Below are 25,705 nucleotides of genomic sequence, written 5' to 3' on the forward strand. Positions count from 1 at the left end.
ACAGAAATTTCAAGCAATACTGGAAAAAAAGAGCAGGGTGCTACAAACCCACTCTGGCTGCTCTCCCATCTGGGCTTCTTCTATCACTCAGAGGCAGAAATTCACTTGAACACAGGATCTTTGCCCTCTCGGATAGCAAGGCTCTTGGCTGGAGATCAAAAGCAACCTTTGGGGTGTAGGATCTGGCTGTTGTAGGAAAGATTACAGTGTTACAGGCTTCTGGCTCCAGTTTGAGAGAAAGAGCAACACACACCTGAGCAAAAGCACACGTTCAGACTGTGAAGTAACTTGTTCTTACAGGGCCAGTTAAACACTCAGAATATTGCTGTCATGTTGCTTGTTTCCATCAGTGAACCTACAGGAGCTCACACTGAATGAGAACATCCTTTGTAAGATACCAGTCCCTATAGCTTTACGCTTTTCAGGGGGTGACTCTGGATGCTGAAGGAGGTTAAACAATGAACCCACCTTTTCATGTTCCCCTATTTTTAAGCAGATTATTTTTCATCTGGAGCAGCAAGCGACCCAGCACTATTCCCCATAAGGCCATCAGGGCATAAATACACAACTGCAGCTATGGAGGGGAAAGCTAGCAGGGGGGCAGAGCTGCTGGGGCAGGGAACACATGGTGCAAAGCCTGGCCCAGCACTGCAAAGCTCTGCTCTGGGACAACAATCAGAGGCAGAAGTGGGGAATAGTGAACAAACTGCTTTTTGGGGCTAATGGGAACACAAGATGGGATTTCCTGAACACCCTCAGGGCTTGTCTTTATATAAAAGCTGCATGCATTTAATTACAATCAGTTACATTAGCTACATCAGTCGATTTAATTAAATTGCAAGGACACTCATAAGTTGATTTAACTCTGTCTCAAATGGATTTAGCAAAAGTTGGCAAGAAACTAAATCAACATAAACCAAGATTAAATCAACTGAAGAACATACACACAGGATTTTGCAGCAATTAAACAAAACGGATTCGAAGACTCATTTTAAATGAAACAGGGTAACCTGGCACAAAGAAAGATGAACTTTAGGGAAGAAAACAAAGTGTTTGGCATCTCAATAGCCAAAGAGGGGAGCATCATCTTTGGAAGCATCATCTTTGGAAGCATTTGCCCAGCAAACATCTTATTTTGTACCAAGAATGGAGCGATAGGAAGAAATGCAGTGTCAGTTGTGTATGTGGAAAAGCATTACTTGGCAGAGCACCGAGTGGCCATGGGAGAACCCATCCCATCCTCCAACCCAGAGGTGCTCAGGAACAACAGAGCCTGGTAAGGATTTGTATGCTCATTCTCTTTGATTCAGTTGCTCAATTCAGTTCTGGATTTGCTGGTTCTGACCTCTTCTTGCCACCACAACCACCATCCTCCAACTGCACAAGCCATTTATTTTTTTCCACAGCTGCATTTAAGCACAAGAGAAGCCACGTTTCCACTCACAAACCAAGTACCTCTTGCAGAAGACAGGAAGAGTCCTAACCTCCCCTGAGAAGCAGAGTGATTTATGACCACTGTAACTCCACTTTCTATACTGCTATAAACTAGTCTTGCAGCTCCATGACTTTACAAGGCTGAAGCTAGAACAGTGTCCTTAGTGCTACAGTGGCCACTCTAGTAGGCCTCCAAGCAATGATACGGATGTCATAAAGTTTAAAGACTGCCCTTCTTCTTCCCACCTCTCCAGAAGACTTTAAGCTCTGCAGAAACAGAGGGAAAAGAAAAGATGCAAAGGAGATCTCTGCTGTACACACAGAGCGTGCACTGTGGTCTGCCTAACCATCTGTAGTACTGCTTGCTTTGCAGCATCCTCCTCACATTCCTGATACCTGGACTCTTCTGGATGGTTATATTATGGCAGGAAATTAGGGAAAGCCAAGGGCACAGCAGCTGTTTCTGTCAGTGGGTGATACCAGGGATCTACAAAACACGGTCCTAACCATGAACGGGCTAAAGGATGGAACAGTTGTGAACCTCTCTGCCAAATCAGGTTTGACTTGATATGGTATGTCTATCAGCTGAAGCTATTTCGTTGATTTTCATGGGAGATTTACCAGGCTCTGAAGGATGAAAGCTTTTTATGGCTTTCATGCAGCTGATGGCTTTCTCCTCTGTTTAAAGCAGAAGAAATCTGCCTTCCTGTTAAAGATATGTGCAATGGGCAAAGAGGAAAACAAGATACTGTGCACAGAAATGTGCTGTTGCCATGTACAGCAATGGCATTTCTCAGCATTACTGTTCCTGCAAACACCTCCTTCCTCAAAATAGCAAGGGATATTGCTGAGAACCCAAACAGGCTGAACAGGGGCTCAGTACAGTGGCACAAACTAGCTCAAAGGTACTAAAACAGGAACAAGAGAGCAAGGCATCCCGCTTCAGACAAGGGACAGGAGGTCACCAAGCACCCCACATAACATTCTAGTGACTCCCTCTAAGTTTTTAGATATGACATAGACAATATGCAAAGCTGCAGGAAGGCATGTCAGCCCTGCTTCCGGGTCACCATTAACAGAAGATATGCCAACAGGCAGGGCAGAAACATGTCCAACGTGATGGACCCACTGCCACGAGGAAATCCATGCTGGGTGGCCCCACGCTGAATTGCAGGATGAATTTTGACTACTTCTGCAATAGCCTGCCCATCCTTGAATCCTGAGAAATAAAACAAATTCTTGCCCTTCGTGCCATTTCAAAGCATGGTCCACTCCACAGCCCCACCGCGTGGATGATGCGTTTCCCTTTACTAGCCTCAAGTGTCGCCTGCATCGCATTTCACATCCCTTCATTGTTCCTCTCCTTTGTTGTTCCCCTATTGACAAAACAGAATACACTTGACCTACTCTGGGCTGGTTATTATGGTATGTATTTTACCAACATCCTTTCTTACAGAAGTACTTTCTGAGGTAGACTCCCTATCTTCATTTTCTTGCTTCCTAAAAAAGTTTTTCCATGTAATTAATTGTTTTTCTATACTCTGAATACACCCTAATTCTACAGAGCTTTCCTCAGTGGAGTGACCATCACCACTATCCAAGCAAAGGTCCAACACAGCAACATGAGGTTGGTTAGACATCTCAGATACCACTCACCATAGGAGGTTATGCTTTGTAACCCAGAAATCGCTCAAGAAATCCTAACAAGTCAGGAGCAGAGGAGCAGACCGCTGCAATTAATAGCTATTTCACTCCTACAGCATCACCCAGAGGTTGTGCTCACTGTCACAGCAAAGCTGCCTGATGGGGAGCTGTGCAGGCAGCCAGCCCACGATCCTGGCAGATCCAATGTTCTTTCTGGCACTGGCTTTGCTCCTGGCACCTTCCTAGGGGGCTTCGTTTGTCTCCCCTGCCCTCATTGTGCAGGGAAGTGTTAGTTATCACAGTGGTACTTCCACATCTTTCCCGAGGGGATTTTTTCATTAAGTAACCCTCTAGCATGAAAGGCAAAGAGCTGTCAGCAGCACAGCTAATAGAGTCATCATGCAAAAGCTGGTAGCCATGCTCTACAGAGTCACTGGTAAGTTATTAACTCATCTTCGACAAGATGTGCAAGTGGTGAAGAACTGAGACTCACATCAAAACACTCCTAAGAAAAGGTAACTGAATGACTTTCAGCTGCAAAACCCACAGGAGGGAGGTGAGAACAGGTGTGCTGCAATCTCCCACAGTTCAAAAGTGGCAATATAAAACACTCCAGCATGCCATGCCCAGCTGAGTCTCAAGGCGCCAGTGCAGGTGATCCCTGTGATGCTGCTGCCCCTGCAGCAAGCTCCATTACTGCGAAATCCATCCATGGACAGCTTGCTTACACTTCCCCTCCACTCCCCCAGCAGGTAATCTTGTTATGGAGTTCTCTTCCAGTCCCACTTCCTCCATCCCCAGTGAGGGTTTTACTGTTGGCTCAAAGCAATAAAAAAAAAAATCTCAACAAGCCAAAAAGGCAGCCCTTTCCTCCTTATCACCTCACTGCCCCTTAGTGCCTTCAGGAAAGCTTCGGGAGCACAGGGCTGGAGGGCAAGCAGAGGATAAGAACCTGACTGTCAGCACATGTGTACCAAGCACAGAACACAATGGTCTGGTGAACTGGGGCTCTGGGCATCACATCACAGCATCAGCCTCTGCTCAGGGCCATACAAGCTGAGCTGCTGCTCTGGACACCTCTACTAGGGAGCCACAGGCTTAGAAATACCATAGCCCAGCCCAACCACAAGCCTATTTTATAGGAGTGAGGAGCAGCACTGAGTTAGGCAATTTACCTGGTCCCACAAGGCTCAGACTGGGACAATGGCATCTCTCTGTAGCGAGACTTTGTTAGAGCTGACAAAGAAGCAAACAGCACAGCCCTGCTGCTACTGACCTGCTTGGTTCCTACTGACCATGGTATGAACTAATCAAAAAATGAAAAAAAAAGATAAATTACCCAGCTGGCTTTCAGCGCTGCAACACACATTTGTAACAGGGAAAGAGGTCACACTGTCTGAACAAGAAGGCTCCTCATCCAGAGTGGGCTCAGCAAAAGGGATCTATGCCACGGGTGGCAAGCCTGGGGATACCCAGATCAGCTTCCAGCAGGACACAAAGAAAAGGAACATGTGGCTGTTTATGAGGCATCACTTCTGTCCTCCTGCTGGCAAGGGGAGCTGTACAGCAAGGTTCAGTCCTTAGGAAGAGCAAAGAAAAATCTCACCTGCTGCCCACACCTGAGCTGGCTCCAGCACCCAGGAACAGGGCTGAGCAGTTTTTAAATAGGAACAGCAGCCATTCTACTAACAGCTGCATGCACATTACTTGCCATTACTGCCAAAATCTGACAGATCCACTAGAGACCACGCTAATCAATTTTTATTTCTAATTAAACTGAAGCCTGCGGTATGTTGGAGGAAACACGGGCAGAAGGAACTACGCTATGCCGAGATCTTCTGGAACGAGGAGGCAGGGAGGATTTACACCACGTGGTTGGTCTTTGGGGTAAGCCAAAGGCGAGAGGCCATCTGCCAGTCAGCCAAGACGAGCTGCAGCTTGAGATGCCAAGTCTTTCTCTCATTTTCTCCTACTCTCAGGCACCTTTCAGGACCCCCACTTTGAAAGTTAGGTCTCTGAGCACTTGGTAAGCAAGGTTGAGGTTTAACAGACTGACTGGCTTGTCTGCATCGCTCACCAATGCTCATTAAGGGGCAACTCAAATTTCACTTCGATTGAATCTCAGATCAATTTTCCCCTGCCTGGAGATGAGCTGGGCTGTCCCTGGCTGGGGATACCCACCCCCTCCATTTGCCTCAGCACAGGAGCTGGGCTCAGCAGAGGACCCTCTCTTTTATACCCATCACCATCATTGCCCATCTGCAGATGCCATGCCCTCTCCATCCAGGAGACTTCTTCACAAGATTGTGCCCAGCTGGCACAGAAGGGGGCATCTGGAGTCACCAATTTCCCTGTTAACCCAAGCAAGAATTACTTGATTGACAACACCTCCAGTAATGATGAAGGGAAGCAAAGTTAGGCAAACAAATCCCATCCTACAGCATTTCCATGTGGAGCTTGCCAACAGAGAGATTCTCCAACTGTCTGCTTAAAATGAAGTGTTAAGGAAAAATAAAGGAAGCCGAGAAGTAAATATTGCTGACAGTGAACAAGAGCTGCCAGTGTGGAGCAAACATGCAGCTGATGAGCTGAAAGCAAGACAGTGTGAGAGGTCTCAAAGCCTCACCAAAAAAGCAAAGGGGAAGCATTACTGGAGAGGTGGGAGAGCAGTGAGGTCCAGACAAACTCAGGCTGGCTGTGCACTGGGAGACCAATGAAGATAAAGCAAGCGCACAGCAGACAAGAAGCCCTGAATGAAAAAAGAAAACTCTGCACAAGGGGTTCATAAAGACCTTGAAAACATGAGCCAAGTCACCAACACTCACTCAAACCCTACCAGGGGATGTAAGCAATTGGCTGCAAATTCTCAGTAGGGAAAGCACAGATTTTTTTGTGCTAAATTTGTTTCATTCCCTACTCCAACAACCAAAAGAAAAAAGAAAAAACCACACACACACACAAGCAGACAATCCTGAGAACTAAACAACCTGTTGCTGAGCTGCTTGCAAGGACTGATTGCAAGCTTTGCAGGACAGTTTATTTCAGCACTCAGGTGTGAGCTCCTCTTTTGCTTGCTGGCAATGCAGAGATTTGTGCTGCTGGGAGCTGCATACGCTGCAGAGGCAGCACTCAGGAGTAGTTTAGGGTGCTTTATTATTCTCTTTCTTCTTGTGTTTTTGGTGGGATCTCTGTTTTGCCTGGGACAGCCTATGCACATAGAGCCTCCTCTTCCTCACCAGTGCTGGAGTTGATCCCCTCCCATGTACACATTTGCAGTACCCAAGCAAGCACTGACATCCCGGCAGGAACCCCACTGTTCAGCTCCCAGTGACCCCTCCTGCAGATGGGAGAAATGCACAGCCCAGGGAGCAGCTGCAGTTTGCTGAGCAAGGCTTGAGAACAAAGGCAGCACGACAAAACACAAGTAGGCACGCGCTTGCCACAGCCATTGGGCTAAAGATTACACTGGCAACCAACAACCACTGCTGGAAAAGAGGATTTCAGGTTCACTATTGAGAGCTGCCTGTACCCACACAGGTAGTGCTGTGCCCATAACAGCACTGCTCCTTGGCAGTAAGACTGGCAGAAGACTTCTGCTGCTCAAAGAAGAGCTTTAACCTGAACAAACACCAGGGTTTACATTCCACTGTCACTTATTGAAAGAGAAGAGCGACAGCCTCACAGGTTACTCGACAGCCTGAAAAAGCTGAATGGACACTTTCCATATGTAATTTGCAGGACTGCAAACCAAATAATTCAGTTTAGTAGATCTAAAACAGTGCAAGAAGTCCAAAGAGAAAGTTCCTCTTGTGCTATGCTGTACTGATTGGTATTCCAGTGGGTTTAAAGAAGTAGGAACTGAGCTAGCAGGGTGATAAGGCTTCTAGGTGAGGTGAAACAGAGGAGCCCTTTGGGAACATTGCTTCTCAATTCATTTCAGTTCCACACATAACCACAAGCTCTCAAAACTGAACTTGAGAGCCAACAGCACTAAGGCCATGGAAATTAGCTAGAGGAAGTGTGTTGCTAACACTAACAGGAGGAGCTCATCTATCACTGCTGGGTAATCCCACACAGCAGGGTCTTTGCGGTGAGCTGGGGGAGAAGATGGAGAGACGTTTGCAGAAATGCCAAAGGAAGCTTTAAACACCAAGGAAGGCAATAATGAGTTACAGCCCAAACATCACAGTCCTGGTCACGCATCTCAAACCCTGACTTACTCAGGTTGCCGTGATGGGGAAAGCTGCAGGCCAGACACAGAGCTCCTACAGCGCCAGGAGATGCAGCACAGCAGCTTTGCTTGGAGCTGGTGAGCAGCAATGGAAACTGGCTGCCAAAATTGTGATGAACCAATAGCCAAATACCCCAGCACTCTCTTCTCTCCCACTCACATCCACAGAGACAGCAGCACAGCAGAGACTTAAGGACCCAGAACTGCTTTGCACACTGCCACTGCCCTCCATTTAATTACAGTGCAGCCAAAAATTCGCTCCTGGTGGCTGTAAGACTGCCCATACATCAGGCACGGCAGACAAGGAGACAGTCCCTCACCCAGGTGACAGCCATCTCCTGCAAACGCAGGTGTCTGCAGGCAAGGGTTGCAACACATTCATGTGCAGTGAGAGAAACCCCACTACTGCACTACTGATTCTCACTTCCAGCTGTGCAATGCTGAGACAGCTTCAGAAAACCTGTCCCAGTGGAGCTGCTGTTGGGGTGGGCATTTCTTCAATACCTCCAATCGCCTGCAGCAGTCAGTTCCTCCTGGGAGCAAACAAGCTGATTTTTTTTTTTCCCCCCCAATGAATTTTGGCTGAGAAATGTTTCCAAAAAAAAAAAAAAAAAAAAAAAACCACAAACACCACAAAACCCAATATAACTGTTTTCCAGTTGGCAATTAAAAAAAAAAGAAAAAGATAGTGAGGGCCAAGTTTCTCCCATAGAAATTAATTTTAAATGCACTTTTTTTTCCTCCTGTTCTGCTGTGTGTTGATACAAGTACAGCTAGCAGCATTTGGGAGTGAATTTTCCCAAGAAAACAGTGGGGTGGGGTGGGCAATTGGTTCTTTATATCATCACAAATAGAACAAAGGAAATACTAAGATTTTCTAGAGCAATTTGTTTCACTATTAAAAAAAAACAACATTGCTAGGGAAAAAAAATAGCCATGCCAAGAACAAAATTGCTGCATTACTCCCACTTCTTGATTTGAGGCAGCAGGTACCACGTTTCTAAAATAAGAAGTGCTGAGGTTTTGATTGACAAGCTGACTCCCAGGTCTGAATGACTCCTTGGTGCCCACAGGACTGGAGTCATGGGGAAGGGAATCCCAGGAAACCCAGGAAGGGGGTCAGGAGCACAGACAGCTCAGCTTTTACATTTAGAACTTGAAAGGACTGGATAAATGCAGCTTCAAGATTTTGCTCCGTTTGATGCATCAATGAAAAACAAGTTTTTCAGCAACCCCACTCATCCTTTTCCCCCACCCTCCTCCCTTTAAGTACCAGCGAATATCAGGGGAAAAAAAAAAAATGGAAGCCTTGATTCACACTTGTGGATAGAATTTGGTCCATGTATCCTTGATGTCTTCTGCTCCCTGTTTTCCCTATGAAGTCACATGAACCAGCACATTTTCCTGAAGGCATCTCTAGATACGTTCAAGCCTGTACTTCCCATCCATGCTACTGATGCTGTAGCAGCTGGCACCCTGGTGCTGCTTGGAAGCACAAGCAGGTCCTCCTTCCTTTCAGTGGATTATCAGTGAAAGTGTTGACTTGTATCAGACTCATGATAGTTTGGAACCTCAACCCATCTGGTTTTCTACTGGCAACAAATCAGTGAAACTAGACTGAGACGAGCTTTCCAGACACCACAGAAGTGTCATAAAGGTTGGAAAAGCCTGCTAAGGTCTTTAAGTCCAGCCACCCACCTGACACCAAAACTGCCCACTACCCACATCCCTCAGTGCCACATCTGCTCGTTCCTTAAACACCTCCAGGGACGGCGACTCCACCACCCCCCATGCAGCCCATGCCAGTGCCTCACCACACTTTCTGAAAAGAAGTTCTTCCTAACCCCCAACCTGTACTTCCCCCGTGCAACCTGAGGCATATTTCCTTCACCCAACCTGCGTTTACACAGCTTGCCTCCCTTAACTCTTCAAAGCAGATGAAAGAAATTAGTATGAGAGTGAGCTCACGCTGAGGGAGAGCGTTTCTGGTAATTTACAAGCTCAGTTTTACTCTTAGAGAATTGGCCAATATTTAATATATAACCTTATCTTAGCACCTCCACAGCAGAGCTTCATAAAAACACTGAAAGATAACATTCGTAAAATTCTGAATACATAAATTACAGGCCCATAATGGGAGGTTTTAGTCTCCACTTCACATGAAAAAGAAGAGTAGCTATAAATTAGAAGAAATACCAGCTCCAGAAGAATACCTCTGTGCTAGATCTCACTTTATATATCTAGAATAACGTTCCATTTTAGACAGAGGCAGATCTATTTACTTATTTTCCTGAAAAACAGACATCACAGTGTCTCAATCTAGAGCCCAATATATTATTTTTCTATGTGCCTTGCTATATGGCAAGGGCAACACAGTTAACATTAACCCCAAGGCCAACACACACAGCACCAACACACCAATGGACTGGAAGATTCACCACAGGTGTTTTGCTAAGAGCAGGAACAGCCACTTCACACAAGGCTCCAGATCCTTGAGATCACTCAGCTGAGCCCTGTTAGGAACCCCCATCTCATCTCTGCTCTCCAAAGCCATAACACTCCACGGCTCACGGAGAAATCAGTCATCTTGAAATGCAAATAGTTTTAAAGCAACTAAATAGTTCAAATTCCCAGCAGGTGGAAAGAAAAAGTCATTATTTTATAGTGACAGAGGTGTCGAGGTGCTTCAGAGAGCAGGCAGAAAGGCACAGTCCCTCTAGACCTTGCAATCCAATTAACTTAATTAACCATGTTATTTCCCTAGTTCCTGGTAACTCCTGAAATCAATGAGCTAAGACTTAACGGTGAAGCACATAACTAGGAGCTTTATTGATCATACCTGCATACAACACTGACTGAATTCCCAAAGTCATGGCTTGGCATAAAACCTATGAAAGATGCTGGTAGCCAGCTTTCCCCTCGATTATCCCAAAGCCCCATGCAGGCACCAAAGACAGGAAAGAAGAGATGCAGAGTGTGGCAGAGGGCAGAAAGCCACAAACAACTCACCTGTAGTCAGTCAAAGGAAAGTACACCTAGAGCTGGACACAGCTGCTTGCAGGGACAGCAGAAAGCAAACAAACAGTGCCCAACATACACAAGCTGCAAGGTAACGTGGAGACCCACAGGGAAAAGCCAAAGGTACACTAGCAAACAGAAGCGACCCCAAGCGCAGTGGGGGTTCACTTCTATTACACCATGCATATATTACACTATCAATATATTTTTGGCTTTCATCCACATGTCCTTTCTCTTCCCCCACAGACAAGCACCCGTGCACGCCAGCACTCTCCTCACACAGTGCAGAATGCAGCAGGCACAAGGCTCCCAACCCCCCCCAATTCCCTTCCACCAGCTCTAGACTAGGATGATCCATTATCGACTCCTAATGACACTGAGAGGAGGTTGTTCATTTTCAAATAGGTCAGTGACTCATCATTTTAACTCACTTCCCTCCACTAAAAATCAATGAGCTCCTGAAATAGGATTATCTGGGATGATTGGGGTTTTAATATCTCTCTCACAGGGAAGGCAGACCCTAGAGGTCCCTGCCAGTGCTGGGTCGTGTCCTTCAGCCAGGAAGCAGCCACCAACTGGGAAGAGGACATCTTTCCACACAGGGTTTTTGCAACATTGGGCAAATCTCTGTGTTTGTTTCCTCTCCCAACCAGATAGCAATATCACACACCAGGAGAGCCACACTGTGCCTGGCCAAGACACAGGGAGCTGCTTGCATTCATGTGGCTGAATAAATGAGCTCTCTTGCTGCCCCTGCCCATCCCCAAATCATTATTTATTGCTTCAGCAAGTTCAACAAAACAACACCCCCACTGTACAGGGGTACAGCTCTCGCACAGCTAGAAGAGATCTGGTGCCTACATAAGGGCTATGGAAAACAGCACTGCCTCTGGAGTCACTCCACCCCAGAGTTAGATGCACATCAAAAAGACTGCACACACTCACAGACAGGATATTTCTCTGAATAGAATATCACGGAGGCCATCACCACCTGCCTCTGTAACACAAGAGCTGCTTTGTCAGCAGTTCTCCCTTACACTCTGCTGCAAACATCCCTGTTTCCACACAGGGGGTAGAGAAACCTGAGCACAACGGATCTCCCAGCTGCACAATTCAGCACAGCTCACAGGACGCAGGAAGATGAGCTCCCACAGCCAGCTGCACACAGCTGGATTTCTGTAAGCAGCTCACAGCTGGGACAAAGCCAACAGGTGAAAGAAGTTCCTCCCTCTACCACTGCACTCCAGACCACGACAGCACCCAGAAGCAACACTGCAGCCTACCGTCAAACTTCACAGCATGGTTTTGCAGGAGCGAAGAGCTAGGCAAAGGAAAACAGCACCTTGAGGACTTAGTGCTCACTAAGTCAGGGGCAAAGCAAGGAACCATAGCCCTAGAGGCTGTGGAGGGGGGAAAAGCAGATGGGTTACAGAAGATGGCATTCCTTGGCCTAAAGCCATCTGCTCTCCATTATTTAGAGGCAGAAACTGGATCATGCTCATCACAGTGCTGCCTGTCACTGAATTGCTCCGGGGCAACACAGGACCCTTGGCAAGAGGCAGCTGGCTGGCAGGAAGGGCAGCAGGAGCAGCACAGGCTCACAGAGCGTGCTACAGGCATGTGGATGCCGCTCAGTCCAGCTCCGAGCAAAGAGACACCACAGCCAGCAATCCTTACCTTATTGCAAGCCCCAGAGACAGAGTCCCAGCTAGCTTGCAAATTCTTGTTTCCAGCCCTCAGCCCACTTATTATGTACCCCCCCTTGTGAGCCCAGTGACAGCATGGACTAAAGGAACAAAGAGTAAGACAGGATGTGCTAAAAAACAAAACAAACAAACAACAAAAAAAAAGAAAAAGCCAATTGCAATGGCCAGACCAAATAAAACCAGAAGCTACCTGCATATGCAACCAAATACCCTTTGCAGATGGTAGAGGAGGAAAAGCAGAACAAATATGATTTAAAAAGCAAGAGCAACAGATGAGCTTCGTGCTAGGCTTAAATGGGTCCTCCAGAGGCTGGGGAAGCAGTGGGACCGATGAGAGAGAATTGTGACATCCCTCAAGCACTGCACATCTATCGCAGAGCAGAGATACACTCTTCATCATTTTTGGTCTTTATCAAGGATGCTGCACAGCTGCCATAATTCCAGATGTAAAGGTACTAAGCAGAGGAAGATGGCCATGAAGCTATATTCAGTAACTTCACTTTCATATCTGTTCTGAACGGAGCATCACAACCTTCACCACAGTCAGTACTCATCTTCCAGATGTGAAAACTGGGACATGCTGAGGTCAGCAGTCCTATTAATTTCAGCTGACAGAAAAAGCCTCCACTGCCCCAAGAAATCAAGCAATAACTTTGTCCAAAGCCACCCACAGGGCCAAAGGGACCTGCAGCTCCAACCCCAGCCAAACCTGCTGAGGAACACAGCAGCTATCTAATGCAACAAGGAGTTCACACAGGATGCAAAGGGACAGCCCATGAAACACAACAGGAGTAGCAGAGCACGACCAGTAAGCAGCACAGCCACAGCATCTAAATGCACAGCTGGAGCTCTACAGCCTGCCTGAGCCTACTTCTGTGTGAAGCCATTCAGAAGCAGCACGCAGCCCCGCATGGGGACAGAGGTGGGTTATTCATAGGCACCTCCCAACCCACCAAGGAGCTCCCAGAACTTGTGGCTCCAGTGTTAAGGAACAGTTTAAGCCCTTCTACTAGCCTGAAGCTGTTTGCAAGTGTTATTTAACCACAGAAAAAAAAGAGAAAAAAAAAAAAGTGGTGTGTTCTAGTCTTACTCTTCAGCTGCTCGTATTGATTTCTGCATTGCAGAGTTAAAGCAGCTCTTGCCTTGCTGTTATACAGCTCTGCTACTGGACCTCTGCTGGCTCTTCCTGGGACTGAGCATTACAATTCGTTCCTCTCCACCCCTCATTCCTTCTAATCAACCTGGAAGCACTTCCTGATGGAACGAAAAGCCTCATGCAGGTCCCAAGGAAAAAGGGGACTGACTGCAGTGCAGCACCATCCCCAGCCCTGCATCACAAGAAAGATAAGACCAAGGATTAATGCAGAGTGCTGAGGAAAACTGCTACAAATATTTACTAACTCATCCTCCCACTTCCTTGCTAAATCTGTCCCATTGAGACAGCCCAACACATTTCCCTGAATTCCTGGTAGTCAAATGCAGTGGATCAGGGCAAGATGCTTTCATAACTGAGCCTCCACACCTGGAAACATCTTTGGAAAACACACAAAGGTCTGAGTCTGCATCATTAAAGCACACTGGGACCAAGCGAGAAGTGAGCAACTCAGCATCACCAATTGCTGTAAAACTGTCATGCTGCCTGGCAGTTTGCCTCATCTTATTTTTCTACTTATTTCTTCACTTCTTGCTTGTTGCTGAAGCTTCAAGGCCTCTGCTGCAAGGGGATCCAAATGAACAGCAACTGCCCCCTACAACCCAAGTCTATGGGGCTGATGGTACAGCAACAGCTTATCACCAAAGTGAGGCCAAAGGTAAGAAGGGCACAATACCCAGCACAATCCTGTGTTGGATACCATACAGTTACCTATGTTTTTGCTTCAAGAACAGACTTCTTTTTGGATTTAAATGGAAAACAGGAAGGGAAGAAAGAATCCAGAGTTCAGAAGTGAATTTATTTTGCAGCCTCAGCAAGAGGTTTCCACCTGTCAGAAGAGAGCAGCGTTGCTGGCAGGGTCACTGACATTTCTGCTCCAACACACAGACAAGACACGGATCTGACCACAGCTTGATGCAAGGTGCTCTCTGTAGCCCCTTCTCTTTAAAGCCAGAGTGGTCTCAGCACAAGGAACCTGAAGCCATCGGAGAGAAGCATGTCTGAATGAGCTGATTTCCCAGGGGAAAGCAGCATTCCCAGTGCTTGGTGGAATCAGCAAGTTCTGCCAGAGCCAAAAACAATAATTCTGGCTCTAAAGTAAGAGCCAGTAATTACTAACTGCCAAATATCTAACATTAATGAGGGGGAAGTGAGAATTGTGGTGATCTCCCCGCTACTACAGTTTGTTTGGGTTACTTTATCTGAATTTCTTCATCTTCCAAATAGAAAGAGGAACAACAACAACAACAAAAAAAGAACAGAAGAAAGGTAATTGACTCCCTTGACAAATGAACACGCTGAAAAAAAAATCATCCTACTTGAATTTTATATGAAAAGCTTCATTACTTTTCCTCTGAATGAAAGAAGCCCATGGAAGATCAAGTGCAACCAGACAGAACACAGACCCAGCCGTGGGGAGGTGTGTTCACTCAGACCAAAGGCTGCAGAAAGGAGAAGCTACCATCTGCTATGGAGGCCATCATCCCGGGATTTGTGTTTTGGACAAAATGCCCACGCTAAGAGCATGGAGTAAGGCTTCACTCACACCATGGTCAAGTTGCAGAAGTTTACTGGTTCCAGGAGCACAGAGACCCTAATGCAGTGTAACCACATTCAGCCCAATGCATGCAGACAAAAGCACAGCCCATCCACAAGCCGCCCTCACCAGGACATGCTGCAGGAAATGCCACGTTCTGGAAAACGAGACCACTGCAAAAAGACGACAGTAAGGCATTTTTTTGTTTGCTTGTTTTTCCCACTTGCCCTAGAAGTTACACAGGTCTTCCAGGCCAAGATCACTGCTTTCAACTACAGGGGTTGGGCCTGGCTTAAAAAAATTTCAAAAAAGCCTGTTTATGTGTTGTATAGCTATAAAACTGGCTGATTTGGCATCTTAGGCTCACCTACAAAGCTATGAGTTGGTAATTATTCCACTACAGTTACACCTCTGTAAACCTGCTTCTACTCCAAATAAGCAATTTTATTCCTTTATGATGAGTCAGGTAATGAACAATACAGTCATTTTTAAACTAAGACAGCGCATCCATAGGAAGGTCTGCAGTTTTAGCCCCAGAAAGATAGCCTGCCATAGAGCACACATACTGGGAAGAGCCCTCCTTTGGCCACCCCTACCAGCAAGTCTGGCTGCAGGGACAGCTGAGCAGCTTCCCAGTGCTTGTGCCTACTAAGAAGGGATTAAACAGCAGTGAGCTGGAAAAAAACAACCACAGCCTGAACCCCAGTCACAAAACCATTCTGCAGAACCCTACTGGCTTTGTCTCTGCTCATCAGAGATGAGTTCTCCAACAGCTGAAGCACGGGATCACATACAGCAGTGCGGATCCAGCGCCCTGTGACAGCGAGACAGCCAGTAAGGAGGGAGCAGGCAAGCACAGCAGCTACTGCTCCCTCATCTGATGGGCACCTAAATCCACATCAACATATTAATGAATAAAGAAGAGTCCATCAAAGTCTAGCAGGATTTGCCCTGGCTGTCCCATCAGTTTGATGAATGAACATTATCCCTTAAGCACTACCACCACAGCCTTCAAGCGATCCTAATTCCCCACCATACTTCACTCGAGGGTCAGAACTGCTCTTCTTAAATTTTCTTTGAAAGCACTGGCCTGTAGAATCAGCACGACACCAAAACAGCAGCCTATAAATTCTTGAACACCATGCATGCCAGACCTCATCTCCAGCAGAGCTTGGATGCGCACTGTACAAGCATCACACGCAGGAGCATCTTAACACGTTGCGTTCAGCACAGATCAAACAGCCCTTCAAGTATAACTGCATGCTAAGTGACAGCTATGGAGCTGAACTCCGTAGCTGAAAATTAAGAGCCAGTACAATAGAGCATGTTATCAGAGGTTTGGACAAAAGGACTCTGTATGAAAGCTCAACAGACTCAAGCCAGCACTGAGAGATAGGTCCACGAAGCCTTGACAACTTCAGGAGCTCCCTTCTGAATGACTGTTACTACTGATGTGGCAAGCACACCCGATTTTAAGCAGCAGAGTATTCCAGCTGATTTCAAATTACACACAGTACAGTTCGCAAGATCAAAACGTTTATGGGTAAGCGAACAAAAGGCAATTCATATGATCTTTACAGTGAGCTCACTTGGGTTATTCTACACATTACCTGTGCATCTCAAAGAGCACAACAACGTGAAAGATCTCATTTTCTGCTAATTGGACAAAAGCACAGTTTTTCTTTTTCTTATTGGGACATCTCTCCTTGATGCCCGTAATTTAATAATAAAAAGATTCCCACCTCCAGCCATAACCACAATCCACAGCTCTGGAGCCAAGCACCCCGCTGCACCACCCTACGGACAGAACACAAAGGCTGACCTTAGAGCCCAGCCATTACAGCCTCCCCACGACAGACCGCCTCGATATTTTTTACCTTCCCACTACAAACGTTTAAATAACTCCACCAAAGCCACCAACCACCACCTTCCTGCTAAACGCTCCCTGGGGCCACTCTGCTGCCAAACTGTTCCTGCAGCAATGCCAGGCAGACCGGGACATTTTGTAACTGGTGTTACTGCGTCACCTTTGTTCCACAACGCAGCCCACACTGCACCTCCTTTTCCCCACGCACCATGGGACACTTCAGCCCACAGTGTTGGGGCTGCACAGCAGCGCTGTGCCCCTATATGCTCCTACAGCTGTTTCCAAGGTAACCAGTGCAGAGCCATATACAAGGGAAAGAAGAAAACAGCAGCAACACAATCCTGTGATATTTCCACTTTTTTGAGTTGCTGACTCCCCCCCTTCCCCTCCAGCTGCCCTGTGATTCATGCAAGGGTCAGTAACTGGCTTCAGAACATCAGGCTTTCTTAAGGAGATGCCTAGATTTTAGAACTAAGGATAAGGCATCATACCAGGGTTTTAAGGTATCAGTCAAACGTTCTGATTTTACTGAGGAAAACCACCCGGGGGAGGAATGGAATTGATATCAACAAGCTAAATTTACACCCAAATCCTGCATTCCTTCGTAGCCAAAGGCGGCAAGCGCGTCAGGTTCAGCACAGGGTGCCTGCCCACCACTGAGCCCCACGTTACACAAGTGTGTGCAGCCAGATAACATCTACTTCCATCAGCGTGGATAAAAACATCGCTACTGCTCAGTCTGCAGACAGCTCAACCTTTCTGGGCATCCAGGTTCCACATCTACTCAGATATACCAAAATCCCCAGAGATTCTCCCACCTGCCCACGTTTCCCAAAGCAGACATCAGCCTGTGCTGCCTTTGCTACTGAAAGCCTGGGAGCAGCAAGGACACAGTCCCCCCAGCCTTAAAAGGAAGGCACACAACCCATGCACAGGAACTGAGATGAATTAGAGAATGCAGCATTGCTGCACCCTGGTCAGCAGTCACTCCCCTCCCTTTACTGGAAGGAAGGTTTAAGGCAGAACACACGTGGAAAAAAATCACTGGGGGTGGTGTTTTGAAACAGCAATCATCCTCAGTACAGCTCATGTACATCCTGTGTTTTCCTATGAGATTTACCATGGCTGACCTTTTCAGTACCAACTGTGATTAATGAAGCTTCCAACCCAGCACTGAATGGCTGCAAATTGCAAGAGATGCTCATCACATTAACATGCAGTAAGTACTGCAGTCCTCAACGAGCACACGGATGGGACAGGGAGCATCTGTGGGGAGAAGCTCCCTGCCTCACATGTTTGGAGCAAAATTATCACATCTGCATAGCTAGGGAGATGCCAACAAGGCAGACCCAACTTGTTTTGAATAAGGAAAACTGGACGTCAGTATTTTTTATAGGCTGGTTGGAGGTTGGCTTGCAAAACCTGGCAAACTGCAGAGATGCCTTGACAGCACTAGGCATAACGCGATGCAAAACTTTCTCTAGAGCCCAGTTAAAGCTCATACTGTGCTTGTTAGTGCTGCAGTGCTACAACAGCCCAGCAAAGGACTGAACTATGCACTGCATACAAGCATCAAACCGGCTGCCTTGGGGGAAAGCAGGAAGTTCTCTACAAATAGAGCACATTCTTTAGCAGATGCACAGCTTCTCCCTTGGACAGAGCATCACCTTCAGTCCGTGAGATTTATCTGCTCCAGAAAAGCCTCTCTGATTAACACTGACTTCCAACTATGCAAGCCACCCAAAGAAATCAGTGCAGTGCCACCAGGAAAAGCATCCAACATCCCTGAAAGGATGCAAGGTGGAGATCAGTACATCGGTCAGAGATGTGCTGCAGTGCTGGGGCTGAGGTCAGTGCAAGGGAAGATGAGGAGGAAACGCATTACACAGACCCCAGAGATGAGAGCCAGTGCATATAAATCAAGTAACGTGGCAAACTCTACACAGCTGCACGTCAGGGCTCCCTGCTATACCTGTTCTGTAGAGCCCCCAGTCCAGCAGTGCAGGAGCATCCCTACGAACCGCAGCAGGGCAGCGTTACACAGCACTGCACCAGGGCTGAATTCACGCAGGCACGTCTCGGCTTGCGGAACAGGGGATGGATTTTGTCTTCTATAGGAGAAGACTTCTGATTCCTAACAGCGCTGTGCCTGGAAGCCGAGATCCCAGAGGGGTCGAATATCAGCAGTAAACAGCGTTCTCTCAAAGCCAGTGGGAGGGAGGAAACGGCGACAGAAAGACAGAGCAGCTGAACGACTCAGCCTCGACCCCGCACGAGGCACCGAGCAGCACGGTCTCTCTGCGCCTTACTAATCAGCAGGACCAGAGAATTCCCTGATCCGTGCATCGCTCACGGCGCAACAGTGCTGCTTCAGACCTTTACAAAGTCTGCTTAGCACGGCAAGGCCTGGGGAGGCAGGTGGGGAAAGGATGCAAAAGAAAAAACTCAACTCCCTGTTAAACACTCGCATCAACGGGCAATAAAGCTGAGGTTCAGTTTGCTCGTGCCCGTCCCGTTCCCCGCACCTCCGTTTCGGGCGATTACGACAGAACCGCCCGAACCGAGGCTGAAACTTTCCCATCGCTGCCCCCGGCTCCACTCCGGATCCGCTGTGCGGGACTCGGGGCTCCGCCACGCGGTGCCACCCAGCCGGAGCCTTTTCCCGACCTCCCCGAGCCGCAGATCCGGGGTTCGTTTCACACACCTCGCTCCGCAGCACGTAAGCAAAATCATTCGCAGCCGCCGCGAGCAATAGAAAGCGGCACAATAGGAACGAGATTATCGCCACGCGTCCTCTGTGCGATTCGCAAACCCGCTTATCCCCATCTTGGAGTTGAGCGCTGGGAAGAATCACCGGCTGAAGGCAGCAGCACCGGGAGCTCGAGAAGTTGGAGCTCAGAATGCCCCCAGCAGAACCGGGTAACGGGGCGGCCGGCTACACTCGGGCTTTCTCCCACAGCTCGGAGAAAGAGCAGCGAGACCGAGCGCCAGAGCTCACCCCCGCCCGAGGGCGAGAGGACAGATCGGCTGCAGCGAAGTTTAACGGCATTCAGACACCCCCCGCCCGCGGAGCTCCGTGCCCGAGCTCAGAGACCCTCCCCTCCTACTCCAAAATAAGGCTAATCAGAGCAAAAGACGGAGGAGAATGAGCGCATCCCTCAGCCCTCCTTCCCCCGGCCGGCTCTCACCGTCCTCTTGCATCCGCTGCAGGCACAGGGCGAGGCTCTTTCTCCAGCCCGGCATGGCGGCGGGCAGCACCGCCGCCCCCCGGGGCAGCGGCACGACTCGGGGGACCCGGGGGGGCCGGCGGGAGCGTCGCTGCGAGCGCTCCGGGCTCCCCGGCGCTTTATGGCCGGGCGGGGCGAACGGCGGGGCCGGGCCGGGAGCCACGGGAACCGCCCCCGTCTGCGCGCAGCGGCGCGGCCGAGGGGCGACGGATGTTCGGCCGCCCCCGCGCCGCCGGTGCCCGCGAGGACGCTCGGCTCATTTAACGCGTCGTTTCTCTTTCTGCTTCAACCCCGGCGCCTTTTGCAGCGAACGCTCAGCCCTGGCGCGCGCGCGCTCGTGGGTTCACGTGTTCGTGCCCGAGTTGGGCTTTGCTGGGAGGGAAGTTGCGCGACGGTCGGACTGCCGGGTTTCGTCTTTGTCATGGCTGCGTGCGAGCAGGTGAAGCCCACGAGGGGGGCTGGATAGCATCTTTGTCATTTCTTCATATTCCAGAGGTTTCTGTGCTTTTATGCGAACACAAAGGAGATGTTTATTGCGTGCGCTGTGGTTGGTGTGCTTTTAATTTCCTGGGAGCAGCGTATCTCTGCAATGACTAGCTGCTGCTTTTTGTTCTTTGTCGGGCCTTTCGTTATCTGCCTGGTAGGTCTCTGCATCTCTGCCTCCTTTTGCAAGAGCGATAACGTTATGTGCAACAGCTGCAGACCAAGTTGTCCTCGGGATAGCATGAGCTAATTCCAGGGTCAGGATGCACCTGGACCAGCACGGCAGCTGCAACGCCATCCACACAGAGATGCCTACACGGACTCCAGCTTAGTTTGAAGAACGGTTTTTTTGTATTGCTGTAGGATAGGCAAGGGTCAGCCCTGCCCCTAGCTCACACCTGGGAAGCGTTTGCCATTTTGATTACGAGCACCCAGGTCTGCAGGGCACATGCCAGGCACTGGGCTGAGACACATTTCTGCAGCCTGGTGAAAGCTGTAATGCTATGGCAGGCCTGGGCGTGATCCTGCTCAGAAAACCCTCCTGCAGCTCCTCTTTGTCTTGGAGAAAAGCAGCTTCAGTAGAAAGACAGATCTACCAAAGTCAGTGACTGCAGCAGAGCCTGAGGAGTGAGAATCCTAGCAGAGGCACTTGAGTTAAACAGCCACTGATCAGCTGAGTACTTTTCATTCCTCCTCTCACAGATTCTTGAAGAACAACTTAGGAGCTGGACTGGAGAGGACCTGTTTTGAAGTTGCCATCCTTACAGTATTTTCCCTGCAGACTCGCTCAGGTAATTGCAGCCCCGTGAGAATGGCTCTCTTCCTTTAAGCGTAAGAGTTTGCAGCACTGCAGACAGTGGTTTGTCACACCTGAGCACTGCACAGGAGGTTCCCATCACAGCAGAGGAGGTCACACGCTGACTCCCCTCCATGATTCTGAGCAGGGAGTTACCCAGCAGCTTAGGCAGTGATTGGAGTGATGGCGCCTGCAGACTTATTGCAGCCAGCTGGAGCAAGTGCTTCCACGAGCTTTCCTGAGGAGTAGCAGCAGCAGGAACAGATTGCTCAGCCCCTGCCCATCTTCTGCTAGCAGCACAGAAACAAGAAATCCTTCATGCAAAAATTCACAAAAACTTTTTTTTTTAATTACCATATTTGTAATTAGAAGTAGAAATCAACTCCCTACTCAGCCAGAACTTATAGAGACATGTGGGGACTGAGGTAGGCCAGGATGGGGGCTGCCTGCATTGCCGACCTGCTGCCATTCCTTCTCTCCTCTAAAGAGGAGCTCTCTTCTCAAAGAGATCCTTTCATTAAACTGTGATTTTTTTTTCTGCAGATCACTTCCCAGGGGGAAACGCAGCCCTCTGCAATCTGATTGCAATGTATGTGGCACACTGGACTAGCAGCAAATCACAACTCCGTAGCTGGATTTGATCAGGGTACATCACACTGACTCACAGGAGGTTTGTGATGGGCACAAAACATTACAGCTGACAATGAAACTCCAAAACTTTTTTTAAGAGAAGAGGGAGGAGCCAGCACTTGATCAAGAGACAAAACACAGCAGGTGGGGCCAAGTGTTGCTGGGCCCTGGTCTGCCTCAGCCCCCACACAGATCCACCGCCTGCCCTGCTGGGCCTTTGTTCCTCAGCTGTAATTTGTAATTGCTTGATGATGTGCAGGTTCTGTGTATGAGAACGGGGTTCCCGGAGAAGTAATCATTATTGATGTAACGTTGCCCTCAGTAAAAGTTCTGAGAGTCTGAGGATAACAGGACAGATGAAGGCACTCTTAAAATTAAGGTCAAATTGACACTTTCTGTACCGAAAAGTTTGCCTGTGTTGCCATTTACACTGGCTGCTCTCATAAAAACCTTTCTGCCTTAACGTCTTTAGACCATCAGCGCTACAACAGTGCTACCTTTAAAGAACATCAGTGCCACAGAAATAATTAAACATGAAAACAGCAAGCACAATACTAGTTGACAATGTAGCCTAGGGCTTTTAGGAATTGAATTTAACACCTACATTATTGTAAAAAGACCTAAAGCTAGTATGGAGAGGCTCCCTAAAGCGCCCCCCATTAGCCTAACTTGAGCACTAAAGTGGGAAATTGAACCAGAGATAACAAAGCAGCTGGTCCTGAACGGCAGGATTGCTCCCAACAAGTTTGTAAAGAGCAATCTGTGCAGCTCCTCAAACACAGCACCTTCCGCCCAGCAGCTTGCTTTGGCACGCGAGGAAAGAGTTGGGCCAATTGTGCTTTAATTCCCATTGCAGCTGTAGGAGGGAAAGATGAAAGCACAAAGTTTTTCAATCTCAGGAGCTGGCTGTTGAGCAAAGGCTTGGGTCTGTTGCCAAGTGTGCAAACCAGGCTTTTCAGATCAGATCTGTTTATTGTCACTCTGTTGCATGCTGTGTGTGCACAGAACAGTGAGCAGACACTGATATCACACCTTTTGTGAAAGGAGGTTTCAGATACAAAGCAAATCCCATTTTCCTGAGAGGGTTAAGGAAGGACATCCAGGCTTTTTTGCCTTGACCCGTATGTCTCTAGGCTTCTCCAGCAAATTCTCCTGTCACATGCTCCCTTATCTTGCAGGTCACAGACTTTGTCAGCCCACAGTGACAATAAACTGACTTCCTGCAGCCAGGAAAGTTAGGGAAAACCAGACAGCTTTTGCTACCAGCCCCAAAGCAGTGATTTTAGAGGGCTCCTTTACCATTTCTGAGCCAATGAGGAAGTAGCACTTGGGAGACCCTCAGGAGCAGCATTGCTGCCCACTCCCACCAGCAGCTTGGGTGAAGATGTACTGCCACTGAGGAGCATCCTCCAAGGTCACACTGCTTTACCACAGACATGGCATCATGAAACACTCTGGGAAAATGGGAAGTACACCTCAATGCAGCTGGGGTTTCTGCTGTTGCAAGTCTACCAACTTAAGCTATGGGCTTTGCCTCCTGTATTGATTTACAGCTACTGCCTGGCAGAATTCAATATTAAGATCAAGCTAGAAATTACTTTGACCTCTGCAATCCTACAAAAACAAGATCTACTTAGGTATCTAAACTCATCTTCTCATTTCTCTCCCCCTCTTCAGCGCTTACTTTGTTACGTAAGAGAGAAGTTCCCTTTCTCTGTCAAGGTTGGGCTGCTGTGAGTGCTGATGCAGCGCGCCCTGTATCCCTGCAGCTCTGCATGGGACAGGCAGGGGACAACGGGCAGCCTATTTCCATCCCACAGTGACAGGCAAGTGGCACACAGCTACTTTAACAAAGTCTATTTTCACCTCCCAGGCACATAAAGTGGGGCTGGAGACAGAAGGATAAGTATGTCACAACACCATCAAGAGGGATTTGTTTCACTCATAGATGCTACCTATATGCAGCAGTGTCCGGTAGCCCACAGAAGCAGTGAACAGGATTGAGATCATGGAATTTAGAAGTAATCCTGTCATGCTGGAAGGTTAAAGGCAGTTTTAAAATGGATTATTTTTGTTGCTTCCATTGAAGGTTGATCAATAGCAAATTCACCTATTAATCCCACTTGGTTCTGTTTTGCCTCCAACACAGACAGTACAAACAGTTTATTGAGTTTGATGTCTGCTTCTTGTTAGGAACTTCAAGGCACACATTCATACTACAGATTTCTACAGAACTACTCACGTCAAATTAGGTTTGAAGGCTGAAAGCAGGCTGTCATTCCAACTTTCCTGGGTGATTCTCATGCCTCTGAAAAGCTGAGCATCTTTCAGAGAAGCAGAGCATGTCTGTGGAATTCACTGACACAAGAATAGACCCCATTTGTAAGCACCATGAGTGTGTGGTTACCTTTGTGCTCTGCCCCGGCTGGAAGGAAACTCAGAAGGGCTTCTTGTTTCTGCCCCAGAGATGTGCTCAGAGATGAGCTCTGAAGCTGGTTCCTCACATCTTTCCTTGCAAGTCAGCACGAGCACAAAGGAGCTCAGACCAGCCCTGCACCGCTTTCCAAAGTCAGCCTCACTGCTCTGTCAGAAACATCAGCACTGAAACAAGACCGAGCTCTGTCCCTCCCTTAGAGGGATGCTCAGGGCCATGCAGCACTCAGCTCCACCGCAGCTGCTGCACATTGATTTCCTGCCTGCTGAGGCAGGTTTCAGAAATTCAGGGCCATGTTGCATGTTACTCTGCATAGCTCCCAGCAGTTGGCACAGGGCCTGAAGTACTGCAGCTGATACAGTTCTTAACAGTATCAGTATTTGCTTGCCAATGTACAATGTAAGAAGCAACAGCCATTCTGGCTGCGTCTAAAGCCTGGTTTGGTTGGGCAGCTGACAGCTTCATCAGGGTTAGAGTGAAGATGCCATGAGATCTGGACTGCTCTTTAGGTGGACCCCCTGAACTCAGTCACAGCAGTGTAAGAGCCACCTTTGAAATTTGATTGAAGATGCTGCTCTTGGAAACACATTCCTTTCCCTTCCAGAACTGCCTGCAGGTTTCCCTCCTTCCCCTTTTTTGCCTCTGTTAATTTCTTTGTGCATACCATCTTTTCCCTCTAAACACACACATTCAATACTGCCTCAAAGTCTTTGATTCCAGGCAGAAAGATCACAATTTGCCTCTGGCTGCACAAGGTTTCACCCATTCCCCACTGCAGAGGTGCCTCAGGAAGGATTCACCCAGATAAACTAGAGGATCTAAATGATCTTTGAGATCCCTTCCAATCCAAGCCATTCTATGATTCAATCACTTCAGAAGGAAACCAGAAGCCGTTTAAATGAGTTTGAGGTGAGCTTCAGTGGCAGATGTTTTGGCACATGAGAACAGGCTCAGGCCCACCATTCATTCCTGCAACAATCTCAGGCTCCCTCCTGAGTCTTCCTTAAATCAGAACTGGCATCACACTCTCATCTATTCCATTAAAGATGCTTCAAGCTACTTCCTTTGGTACTAAACAGGGAAACACCACCTATCCATCTCTCAATAAGGGCCATCCACACCGGCATTTCACGAAGACTAATATCAATGTTATCACAAGATTCAGTACTTCCCTTTTTTTCTGGTCAGTGAACAGAAGTAGCTAGAGAAGTGAACAGGAAGCAGAAAGGAATCCCACAGCTCCATTAAGGTATGTTAATAATCCTTACTGGGCCTGTGTTGCTTCCTTGTCCTTCTCATGGCAAGCCAGCCCCAGCTGTCAGTAACACTTTAATGACCTCAGTGCATTTCAGGTCAGGAAAGGAGGAGAAAGACAGTTATAAATCATTGCAATTGACCTGTTAATCTTCATGGAATCACTTCATGTACCTGCAAATACATGCAGAGGGGACAGGAAAGAGATAACGGTCACTACAGTGTTTTGCCATACGCTTTCAGAAAGCAAAGCAGCTACTGGATATTCTGGCTCATCAGGTCAGGCTTAGG

At 48.0% G+C, this 25,705-nt stretch overlaps 1 protein-coding gene and 1 long non-coding RNA gene across 3 annotated transcripts in view; one reads left to right on the top strand and one right to left on the bottom strand.

Moving 5' to 3' along the window:
* Positions 1 to 19,910, bottom strand: part of GRIP2 (glutamate receptor interacting protein 2) — a 216,457-nt gene extending 196,547 nt beyond the window's left edge. For both annotated transcript variants that reach the window (XR_008205654.1, XM_052678631.1), the window contains exon 1: positions 19,779 to 19,910. Coding sequence is in view for 1 of the 2 variants with exons in the window: in XM_052678631.1 (XP_052534591.1) it covers positions 19,779 to 19,833 (55 nt within the window). In the remaining variant the exon portion in view is untranslated. The remainder of the gene's footprint in view (positions 1 to 19,778) is intronic.
* A 128-nt stretch (positions 19,911 to 20,038) lies between these two features.
* LOC128078408 (uncharacterized) lies at positions 20,039 to 24,511 on the top strand. Its single transcript, XR_008205642.1, has 3 exons — positions 20,039 to 20,256; positions 21,003 to 21,091; positions 21,640 to 24,511. It is a non-coding gene; the product is annotated as an uncharacterized LOC128078408 (long non-coding RNA).
* Positions 24,512 to 25,705: the final 1,194 nt, after the last annotated feature.

Source organism: Tympanuchus pallidicinctus, unplaced genomic scaffold (assembly GCF_026119805.1).
Source record: "Tympanuchus pallidicinctus isolate F22 unplaced genomic scaffold, pur_lepc_1.0 scaffold17, whole genome shotgun sequence".
Taxonomy (NCBI): Eukaryota; Metazoa; Chordata; class Aves; order Galliformes; family Phasianidae; genus Tympanuchus; species Tympanuchus pallidicinctus.